Genomic DNA, 12,737 nt, shown 5'->3' with positions numbered 1-12,737 from the left:
CCAAAATATAGCAGAGGGAGGAACACTCCCAAATTCCTTCTACGAGGCCACCATCACCTTGATACCAAATCCAGACAAGGATTTCACAAAGAAGAAAACTACAAGCCAATATCACTGATGAACATAGATGCAAAAATCCTCAAAAAAATACTAGCAAACAGAAGCCAACAGCACATTAAAAGGATCATACACCATGATCAAGTGGGGTTTATTCCAGGAATGCAAGGATTCTTCAATATACGCAAATCTATCAATGTGATAAACCATATTAACAAATTGAAGGAAAAAAACCATATGATCATCTCAATAGATGCAGAGAAAGCTTTTGACAAAATTCAACACCCATTTATGATAAAAACCCTGCAGAAAGTAGGCATAGAGGGAACTTTCCTCAACATAATAAAGGCCATATATGACAAGCCCACAGCAAACATCATCCTTAATGGTGAAAAACTGAAAGCATTTCCACTAAGATCAGGAACAAGACAAGGTTGTCCACTCTCACCACTCTTAGTCAACATAGTTTTGGAAGTTTTGGCCACAGCAATCAGAGAAGAAAAGAAAATAAAAGGAATCCAAATCGGAAAAAAAGAAGTAAAGCTCTCACTGTTTGCAGATAACATGATACTATACATAGAGAATCCTAAAGATGCTACCAGAAAACTACTAGCGCTAATCAATGAATTAGGTAAAGTAGCAGGATACAAAATTAATGCACAGAAATCTCTGGCATTACTATATACTAATGATGAAAAATCTGAACGTGAAATCAAGAAAACACTCCCATTTACCATTGCAACAAAAGGAATAAAATATCTAGGAATAAACCTACCTAAGGAGACAAAAGACCTGTATGCAGAAAATTAAAAGACACTGATGAAAGAAATTAAAGATGATACAAATAGATGGAGATATATACCATGTTCTTGGATTGGAAGAATCAACATTGTGAAAATGACTCTACTACCCAAAGCAATCTATAGATTCAATGCAATCCCTATCAAACTACCACTGGCATTTTTCACAGAACTAGAACAAAAAATTTCGAAATTTGTATGGAAACACAAAAGACCCCAAATAGCCAAAGCAATCTTGAGAAAGAAAAATGGAGCTGGAGAAATCAGGCTCCCTGCCTTCAGACTATACTACAAAGCTACAGTAATCAAGACAGTATGGTACTGGCACAAAAACAGAAATATATATCAGTGGAACAGGATAGAAAGCCCAGAGATAAACCCACACACATATGGACACCTTATCTTTGATAAAGGTGGCAGGAATGTACAGTGGAGAAAGGACAGCCTCTTCAATAAGTGGTGCTGGGAAAACTGGACAGGTACATGTAAAACTATGAGATTAGATCACTCCCTAACACCATACACAAAAATAAGCTCAAAATGGATTAAAGACCTAAATGTATGGCCAGAAACTATCAAGCTCTTAGAGGAAAACATAGGCAGAACACTCTATGACATAATTCACAGCAAGATCCTTTCTGACCCACCTCCTAGAGTAATGGAAATAAAAACAAAAATAAACAAATGGAACCTAATGAAACTGCAAAGCTTTTGCACAGCAAAGGAAACCATAAACAAGACCAAAAGACAACCCTCATAATGGGAGAAAATATTTGCAAATGAAGCAACTGACAAAGGATTAATCTCCAAAATTTACAAGCAGCTCATGTAGCTCAATAACAAAAAAACAAACAACCCAATCCAAAAATGGGCAGAAGACCTAAATAGACATTTTTCCAAAGAAGATATACAGACTGCCAACAAACACATGAAAGAATGCTCAACATCATTAATCATTAGAGAAATGCAAATCAAAACTACAATGAGATATCATCTGACACCAGTCAGAATGGCCATCATCAAAAAATCTAGAAACAATAAACGCTGGAGAGGGTGTGGAGAAAAGGGAACACTCTTGCCCTGCTGGTGAGAATGTGAATTGGTAAAGCCACTATGGAGAACAGTATGGAGGTTCCTTAAAAACTACAAATAGAACTACCATATGACCCAGCAATCCCACTACTGGGCATATACCCTAAGAAAACCAAAATCCAAAAAGAGTCATGTACCAAAATGTTCATTGCAGCTCTATTTACAATAGCCCGGAGATGGAAACAACCTAACTGCCCATCATCGGATGAATGGATAAAGAGGATGTGGCACATATATACAATGGAATATTACTCAGCCATAAAAAGTAACGAAATTGAGCTATTTGTAATGAGGTGGATAGACCTAGAGTCTGTCCTACAGACTGAAGTAAGTCAGAAAGAGAGAGACAAATACTGTATGCTAACACATATATATGGAATTTAAGAAAAAAAATGTCATGAGGAACCTAGGGGTAAAACAGGAATAAAGACACAGACCTACTAGATAATGGACTTGAGGATATGGGGAGGGGGAAGGGTAAGCTGTGACAAAGTGAGAGAGAGGCATGGACATATATACACTACCAATCTTAAGGTAGATAGCTAGTGGGAAGCAGCCGCATAGCACAGGGAGATCAGTTCGGTGCTTTGTGACCGCCTGGAGGGGTGCGATAGGGAGGGTGGGAGAGAGGGAGACACAAGAGGGAAGAGATATGTGAACACATGTATATATATAACTGATTCATTTTGTTGTAAAGCAGAAACTAACACACCATTGTAAAGCAATTATACTCCAATAAAGATGTTAAGAAAAAAAAAAGAAAACTCTATGTATGTGTCATTGTCACAGAGGATGAATGACAAGGCAATTAGTGGAATATGAAGAAGGGCTATTCAAGCAGCGCACTGGTCAAATAGTTTGTAAAATTAAACTAGATCAATGATAGAAGAGGAAATAAAATATTCACAAATACATAGAAATCAAACAACCTTCTCTTAAAAAATCAGTAGCACAGGCCTTCCCTGGTGGCACAGTGGTTGAAAGTCCACCTGCCGATGCAGGGGAAACGGGTTCGTGCCCCAGTCCGGAAAGATCCCACATGCTGTGGAGCGGCTGGGCCCATGAACCACGGCTGCTGAGCCTGCACATCCAGAGCCTGTGCTCCGCAACGGGAGAGGCCACAACAGTGAGAGGCCCGCGCATCGCAAAAAAAAAAAAAAAAAAAAAAAAATCAGTAGGTCAATGAAAAAGTCAAAAGGGAAATTAGATGCCTAGAGAAAATTGAAAACATAACACCAAAACGTGTGAGATGCACAGAAAGCAACCCTAAAGGGAAATTTATGGCTGAAAATGCAGACATTTAAGAAAAGATCACAAAACAGTAACTTTACTATACACCATAAGAAACTAGAGAAAGAAGATTAAAGTAAACCCAAAACCCAAAGCTAGAAAGGAAAGGAAATAGTCAAGATTAGTGAAGAGAAAAATAAAATGTGAATTTAAAATAAAACAGAGAAAATCTACAAAACCAGGAGTGGTTCTTCACAAAGATTAATACAATTGACAAAATTTTAGCTAGATTGACTAAGAAAAAAAAGAACAGGGAGAAAGAGAGAGAGAAGGCCCAAATAACTAAAATCAGAAATAAAAGAACATACTAATAATTTTACAGAGATAAAAAAGATTATAAAAGAGTACTATGAATTATTAAACACCAAAAAATTGGATAACCTAGATAAAACGGACCAATTTCTAGAAATACACTACACCAAGGCTGAATTATGAAGAAATATAAAATCAGAGTAGTCCTATAACTAGCAATGAGATTCAATCAATAATCAAAAACCTCCCAAGAAAGAAAGCCCAGGACCACTTGGCTTCACTGCTGAAGTCTCCCAAACTTTTGAAGAAAACTACCATTATTCCTCCTCAAACACTTCCAAAAAAGTGAAGAGGAAGGAAGACTTCTTAATTTTTTCAGAGCCTATTAAAACTCATTCTCCACATTATTCTGACACCAAAGATGTCACCAGACAAAGGCATAAGAAGGCATAAGAAGAAAATACAGACCAATATCTTTTATGACTATTGATGCAACAATCATCAAAACAATTTTATCAAACCCAATTCAATAGCATACTAAAAGAATTATGCGCCATGACCAACTGGGATCTATTGTGAAAATGGTTCAACATATGAAAATCAAACAATTCATTTTACCACTTTAATAGAATAAAGAGGAAAAAAAGATCATCTCATCTGACGCAGAACAAGCATTTAATAAAAGTCAACATTTTCCATGATAAAAACAATCAATAAACTAGGAATAGATGGAAAATTGCCCAATAAATGAAGTCATATGTGAAAAACACACAGCTAACAGCCCAGTTGATGGTGAAATTCTGTAAGCTTTCCCCCTAAGATCAGGAATAGAACAAAGATGCCCACTTTTGCCACTTCTAGTCAACACAATAATGGAAGTTCCAACAAAAGCAATTAGGCAGGAAAAATATATAAAAGTCATTCAAATTGAAAGAAAAAAGTAAAACTCTCTTGTTTGTACATGACATGATTTTTTATGTAGCAGTTCTAAAGATTCCAACATTTAAAAGCATTAGAGTTAATAAATAAATCCAGCAAATTTTTGAGATATAAAGTCAACATACAAAAATCAGTTGCTTTTCTACACACTAGTGAGAAACAATCCAAAAAGGAAGTTAAGCTAGCAATTTCATTTGTAATAGCTACCAAAAGTGTAAAATACTTAGGAGTAAATTTCACCATGGAAATGAAAGACTTGTGCATGAAAAAGCACAAAACATTGCTGAAAGAAATTAAAGAAGACATTAATAAATGAACAAAATATCCTGTTATTATGGATTGGGAGACTTAATATTGTTAAAATGTCAATATTACCTGAAGAAACTACAACATTCTATAAAATCCCTATTAAAATCTCAAAGACTTTTTTTTGCAGAACAAGAATACCCCATTCTAAATTTCATATGAAATCTCAAGGAACCTCAATTCAGCAAACAATCTTGAAAAAAAAGCACATAATTTTTGGAGTCACATTTCCAGATTTAAAAACTTAATACAAAGCTACAATAATCAAAATAGTGTGGTACACACATTAAGAAACATATATAGACCAATGGCAATGAATAGAGAACCTAGAAGTAAACCCTCACATATATAGTCAAGGGATTTTTAACAAGGGCGTCAAGATCATTCAATGGACAAAGAACAGTGTTTTCAGTACATGAATCTGAGGAAACTTGATATTCACATGCAGAAGAATGAAGCTGATCGCTACCTTACACCATATACAAAAATGGTGTATAATCAAAGACCTAAATGTAAGAGCTAAAACTATAAAATTCTGAGAAAAACTCACAGGTGAAACATGACATTGAATTTGGCAATACTTTCTTGGATATGACACCGAAGGCAACAAAAAAATATTTTAGAAATTTTAATCTTGACTTCATCAAGATTAAAACTTTCCTACATCAGAGGATACTATCAAGAGGGTGAAAAGACAATTTACAGAATGAGAGAAAACCTTTGCAAAGCATATATCTCATAAGGGATATGTATCAAGAATACTTAAAAAAATCCTACTATTCAGCAACAAAATAACAAACAACTCAATTTAAAAATGAACAAAAGAATTGAATAGATGTTTCTCTAAAGAAGATATACAGATGATCAATAAGCATGTGAAACAATATTCAACATCACTAATAATTGGGAAAATGCAAATTAAAACCACAGTGAGATACCCCTACATATCCTGTAGGATGGCTGTTACCAAAAACAAAACAAAACAAAACAATTGAAAATAAGGGTTGGTAAAATGTTGAAAAATTGAAGCTCTTGTGCATTGCTGATAGGAGAGCAAAAATGGTGGAATCTCCGTGGAAACACTAGTGTTTTCTAAAACGTTTTTTTAACTCTTTGTTATTTTCTTAAGTTAAACGTAGAATTTACTATATGATCCAATAAATCCACTCTTAGGTGTATACCCTAAATAATTAAAAGCAGAAGTTCAAGCATACAATTGTCCATCAATGCTCATAGCATCATTATTCTCAATACCAAAAGGTAGTATAAACAACCCAAAATTTCATCAACTGATGAATGTATAAAGAAAATGTGGTGTGTGTGTGTGTGTGTGTGTGTGTGTGTGTGTGTGTGTGTATAAACGGAATACAACTCAGCTGTAAGAAAGAATGAAAATTTTCTATTTGCAGCAACATGGATGGACTTGGAAGGCATTGTGCTAAGTGACGTAAGTCAGACAAAGACAAATACTGTATGATATCACTTATATGTGGAATCTAAAGAATACAACAAACTAGTTAATATAACAAGAAAGAAACAGACTCACAGACATAGAGAAAAAACTAGCAGGGAGAGGGAAGGTGGGAGGGTTCATATAGGGGTAGGTGATTAAGAGTTACAAATTATTATATATAAAATGAGCTACAAGGATATACTGTACAACACCAGAAATGTAGTCAATATTTTATAATAACTATAAATGGAGTATAACCTTTAAAAATTGTGAATCACTATATTGTACACCTGTAACTTATGTAATATTTTACAGCACCTATATTTCAATAAAAAGGGGTAGTATAAACAACCCAAAATTCCATTAATGGATGAAAGGATAAACAAAATGTGATATATATGTATATATTTGTATATATACACATAAATATATATGAAATATGTATGAAATATATTCAATATATTTCAGCCCTAAAAAACAATGATATTCTGACACCTTCCACAGCATATATGAACATTAAAAATATGCTCAGTGAAATAAGCTAGATTCAAAAGGAAAATAGACGATTCCACTTATATGAAGTCCATAGAATAGGCAAATTCACAGAGAAAAAGTAGAATACGGGTTACCAGTGGCTGCAGGGGAGGAGAAATGGGGAGTTATAGCTTAATGGATACAGAGTTTCTGCTACAGATGTTGAAAGAGTTCTGGAAATGTATACTGGTGATGGTTTCACAACATTGTGAAGGAACATAGTGCCACTTTGTAACCTTCAAAATAGTTAAAATGGTAAATTTCATGTTATGTATATTTTAATGCAATAAAGGATGTGAACCGAAATAAGATGATTGCCCCATGCAGAGCCTTTGAATTGGACTAAATAGCTCAAAATAAAATAAAATGTGTGGTTCTAAACGCTGATACATTTGAGAAACCTACAAGTGAATGGGGAGATGGAACCGTGGAGGCAAGCAAGGAAACAGTAAACTCCAAAATCGTGTTTTGTAAAGAACTGTGGGTGGTTGACTATGTTTGGACAATGAGTTATGAGTTGAAGGGACATGAGTCACCACTGGGCCAATCATTTAACTACAGTTGCAAGTTTTCCAGGTTGATTTCACAGCCTCACTGACTACCAAGTTTCTGGAGATACAGAGAAATGTAAACACATTTCATCTTCTCTGAAATGTCCTACTAAACAGGCATGGGTCTAACTGCAGAGATATAAACCAGAGGAGCAGGCTGTTGTGGCGCCACAAGCAAATCCTCTGTTCTTTTCTATTTCTTCCCTACTCCTTAGGGAGAAAATTTGTGGTTCACCTTTGCAGAGTGTGAGCTGGTAAACCCACCCACTAAGCACTGTTTCTAACCAATCATGCCACCTAAGGAGGGCACATGCTATTACAGGGCAGGTCCTGTGATGTGTCAAGAATATCAAGTGGTTTGGGTTTTTAAGTCTGGAGAAGAAGAGTGAGGTCAGGGAAGCTGAACTGCTAAGACAAAAATGGGAAGAAATATGAAAGAATGTTGGAGGGAGAAATGAAAGGAGAGGAGGAGAAAAGAGGGATCAGAGAGTTGAGAGGAGCCAGGGGATAGCAAAAACTCTACAATCTGTGTATCAATAATTCTCCTATTACCTCTCTGGTCTAGGCCTTTTCCCTGAACTCTGGACTTGTATGTCCAACTATCCACTCGTCATCTTCTTTGGATAGAAATAAACATCCCACAGTTAACACATCTAAAACTGAACTGAACTTCCCCTAAACCCTCTATATCTCACCTGAATACCCTTTCTTCTTCCAGATGCTCAGGTCTCAAAACCTTGGAGCTTTTCTCTCCCACCACAAATCCTACACATCAAGAAATCCTGTTGCGTCCTCTTCGGCGTGCATCCAGAATCTGAACTCCTTCTCTTGTCTCTACCAGGTACTCTCCAGGTGCAACCCACTTTTATGTTTTTTTGAATGAATGTCATGACCTCAAATGCTCTAGTTGCCTCTGTCTGTGTCCTCTGCAGTCTATTCTCAACGAAATGCTAGAATAAATTAAAACTCATGTTAGATCATGTCACTTCTCCCTTCAAAACTCTGCAATAGCAACGATTTCACTCAGAGCAAAAGCCCAAATCCTTAAACACAGGAGGATGATTCTACTTTCAGGACCTTTGCACATGCTGTTTCCTGTCAGGAAGTCTCCTCCCCCAGAAAACCACATGGCTCACTCCAGAACCTTCTTTCAATCTTGGCTCACATTTCCCCTTCTAAGTGATGCCCCCCGCCCCAACAAGACTACCAGGTTTAAAATACATCCCCAGCTACAGATTCTCCAAATTCTGTCATCTGGCTACTCTTTTTTTTTTTTAACACGTATCACTTTCTAATATACTACATTATTTACTTAATTATAAGTCTATTGTTTATTGTCACTTCTTCCACTAAGATAAATACCCATGCAGGCAACTACTTTGACTTTTATTCACCAAGACACCCCATGTTCCTATAAGAGTTCCTGGCATATAGTAGTATGCAAAAAATATATGTATGTTGTGGGAATTGCCCAGTGTGACATCTCTCTGAGGCATTTAATTCTAAGTGGGTAATCTCTGTGAAAATTATGTCAGAAACTGAGTTTCTCATGTAGATGAGTTGGTGAAAAACAAAAAGGAACTTGCATAAGAGCAGAAGAGCCCAGAAAAAGGCAAACCACAAACCCTCTTCCCCACACTCCACACTTCTACACACCCATTGGTAGAAACTGAAGAAATCTCATGGGATGGAAGCAGGGCCACAGTATCAAGAAGAGCAATTGTTAAAATCAAGAGCTCTAGTATGAGATTGCTTGAGTTCAAATCATACCTCTGCCATGTACCACTGAGTGACCTTGAATTTCTCCTTGCTCAGTTTTCTTATCTGTAAGGTAGGGGTGACAAGAGTATCGAGCTTGGATATAATGATTACATGAGTTAACAGCTGTGGGGATTTCCAGCAGTGTCTGGCATACAATGAGTGTTCAAGAAAATGAATAGTTATTACTCATTAGATTTCTTGAAGCACGGAGGCTTCAACTAGCATTCAATGATATAGCTATAGATAGTTATAGATATGGATATAAATATAATTACAGATACAGATATGGATATGAATATATAGGTCATATAGGCAAGAGTCTCTGTGTCTTTGATATCCCCTTTTCTTCCTCACCCCTATCCAGCATGGAAGAGTGGACTCCAAGATAGTAATGCACAAAATTCTACTCATTTACCAGGAGAGAAGTTTTCTTGTCTTGGGTGTGGGTAAGGGGTAGATTTATAGAGAAGTAGAAAAGGAGGGATGTTGCTGAAATACAGCAAAGACTAAACATCTGATCATATCATCTCATGTACACTGAAAAATGATTTAAGGGAAAAATAAGGAAGTCTTTTTGAAATCCAATGTGTCTGGGAACAATTCCTCACACCCACTTATACACATATATACACACATGCACACATTAATACATGCATCCACAAACATGTATTAAAGTGTAACCTAGTATGCTAGTGTACTGGTTGTTTTGAGGATCAAATGAAATTAACACACATGTTTAAAGCTTAGTGAAAAAAATTTAACACATAGAAAAACCATCCAACACATCATTGACAAAAATTTGGGAGTACACATTGCAAGATTTTAACTCTGCTGTCCTCCAAGTGGCATGATGGGTGATGATAAATCTATTGTTTCCTTCTCAGAATTTTCTGATTTTTCTTCCATTAGCCTTCTCTGAGAAGCTGAGCAGCACAACATGGTTAAAAGAATCAACTCTGGAGCTGTATGGCCTGGACAAGAATCCTGTGCTCCACTGCCTTAGATAGGTGATGTCAGGCAAGTTACTGTCCCTGCCTCAGTTTCCCCATCTGCAAATCAGGGATAATACTCATAGCTACCACACTAGGATGCTGTGATTAACAAGGATTAAACAAGTTAATACACACAAAGCTGTCATTGTTGGTGTTTGAAGCATCATCTGTTTCAATGCCTCTGGTAACCAGCTGCAGGCAATGGATCCACAGAGAAAATGCTCAGATCCCTGATTTCATGCTCTTGAATAATGCCCAGTCCTTGGACTTCTGTGGACTTCTGCCCAGGTGGCACACCCATGTTTACATTTAAGACCTAAAAGTGCAGGGGCAGGGGGAGGTCCAGGGGTCAGGGAAAGGGGATTCTACCCCAAGGAATTCTTACCTGTGAGTCCCAGCAGTAGAGTCAGCAGCAGGCAAGGAGGAGGATGGTTGGACAAAGAGACAGGGATGGGCATCGTGGAAGCCTGCTCTGTCCAAATGTGTGTCCTGGGGAGAACCTGTACTTCTGTGCTCTGTGGAAAGGAAGGAAGCCCCACCTCCCAATGATGTAAGAGGAAGTGCCTATGATGGGATGAAATGGCTGTGAGATCTTAATCCGCTTCTAGGTTATAGACAGTTCCTGCTTCAGATGGTGAAATGGAAATCAGGCAGAGAAATCAGATGGAAAGTGAGGAGTTACTCATCTTATGTTTTCAGACAGATTGGACAAGCCTAACAGAAATAAACTTGCTCCCTACTTGGGGTCTCTGTTCTCTCCACTGGGCCCCTCACTCCATTCATGGTGAACCCCTATTTGGAAGCCCCAGGCAAACTCACAGATCCCAAGAAGGATCTGTGGTTGTGGGCTGTGTTCCAAAGTCCCAAGCCCAGGAGGCTAGGATGTGGCTGGCTTGTGGCCTCATTCTGGAACCTACCTCAACAAAGACGAACTCAACTGAAACAAGGAAGAGGGTTCTCCAGGGCCTCTCAAATATGGGGTGGAACTAGATCTGCTCCTGAAATGACTTTCTATTCCAACCCTTTATTGATATAACTGGTAAAACTTAGCCCAAAAGCACAGTGCAATGAGGACCTCAGAATTTGTATCACCTGCATCTAAAAAAGGAATTGTTTCCTACTTCTTTCAGGAGAGGAAGTGGGTTATAGGACCCAGAAATTATACTCCCAGGCATTTATCTAAGAGAAATGAAAACTATGTCCACACAAAACTGGTGCAGATATAGCAAATTTCTTTGTAAAGCAAAAAACTGGGAAAAAATTAAAATGTCTCACAGCAAGTGAACAGTTTAACAAACTGTGGTGCGTCCATAGCAGGAAATACTACTCAGCAATACAAAGGAATAAGCTATATATGTGTGTAACAACTGAAAGTCTCTTGAGGGCATTATGTTGAGTAAACAAAGACAATCTCATAATATCAATTCCACTGATATAACAGTCTCAAAATTATATATAAGGAGAAAACAGAATGGCATTTGCCAGAGGTTTGGTTTGCTGAGGATGTGCCACTTTAAAGGGCTAGCACATGGGAGACTTTGTGGTCATGGAATGTTCTGCATCCTGACCATGGTGGTGGTTACACAAACATACACACAAGAGGATCAACGTGAAACAAAACTGAGAATGTTACAAACTCAGCTATTATTAAGAATTTCATAGACACAATAACATAGACACTGTCTATTAAGTTATCCAAAACTATGCTTATTTTAGGATGATAAGGATATAAAATGTGTGTATGTGTCATGAGGTCAGGAGTAACAAAACATTACATACCCATCTTCCATAGTGAGATATCAATAAATAATGCCTAAGAGTGAGAAAACAAGAAGTGCTATAGAAGCATGCTGTATGACATTTGACATTAAAACCTAAAATAATCAGTTAAAAGATTTGAAAGTGGTTTCTTCTCAGAGGTGGAAAATGGCAGAAGGTTAGAGAGACTCAAGTTTTCATATGTAGAACTTGTAGAACTATTTGTCTTATAAATCATTTGGATATGAATCTTTGATAAAGACGAAACTAATTTGGATGATTGGATTAAAGTTAACAGAGTTACACACACACAAATGCCCTTACAATTAGCAATGCTGAGAGTTTTGTAAGCTTGCTGGATCAAATATTGATGATCTACCTCAATTACAACCAGTAGTCAAAACTAGTGAAAGCAGTAATAATAATTTTTAAAGATTACATAAACTACAAATTATTAAAGATAGCTGTAACTAAAGATGCATAAGACCATTAGGGGGAAAAATGTAAAACTATGAATTTAAAATTACTTTAAAAATGGAATAAATGGAATTATATCATATCCATGAATGAGAAAACTCAATATTGGAAAAGATTTCAATTTTCCCAAATTAATATATAAATTCAATGTAATCAAATAATAATTCTAAAATGGTTTTTCATGAAACTTGAAAGAGTGATTCTAAAATCATTTGGAGACTGAAACTAAGGGGATGAGAAAGAGAAATCATACAAATGGAAATGCCAAGAAAACAGGAGTATCAATGCTCATATCAGACAAAATAGACTTTAAGGAAACACTATAACAAAAGACAAAGGAGGGATTGGTTCAAGATGGCAGAGCAGAAGGACGTGTGCTCACTCCCTCTTGTAAGAGGACCAGAATCACAACTAACTGCTGAACAATCATAGACAGGAAGACACTGGAACTCAACAAAAAATATACCCCACATCC

The 12,737-nt window shown here is 36.8% G+C and overlaps 1 protein-coding gene across 3 annotated transcripts in view; it reads right to left on the bottom strand.

Annotated features, from left to right (window-relative positions):
• The window catches only part of SIRPB1 (signal regulatory protein beta 1), a 42,352-nt gene extending 31,818 nt beyond the window's left edge, over positions 1-10,534 (bottom strand). For 2 of the 3 annotated variants that reach the window (XM_033839899.2, XM_073792805.1), the window contains exon 1: positions 10,413-10,534. In XM_033839899.2, coding sequence (XP_033695790.1) covers positions 10,413-10,485 — 73 coding nt within the window. In that variant the 5' untranslated portion in view covers positions 10,486-10,534. Of the gene's footprint in view, positions 1-7,969; positions 8,222-10,412 lie in introns of those variants that run through there. The other variant, XM_033839900.2, reaches the window with a different exon arrangement.
• Positions 10,535-12,737: the final 2,203 nt, after the last annotated feature.

The sequence above is a fragment of the Tursiops truncatus genome, chromosome 15 (genome assembly GCF_011762595.2).
Source record: "Tursiops truncatus isolate mTurTru1 chromosome 15, mTurTru1.mat.Y, whole genome shotgun sequence".
NCBI lineage: Eukaryota > Metazoa > Chordata > Mammalia > Artiodactyla > Delphinidae > Tursiops > Tursiops truncatus.
The sequence above is the reverse complement of the archived record's forward strand: the minus strand, read 5'-3'. Positions and strand labels throughout refer to the sequence as shown.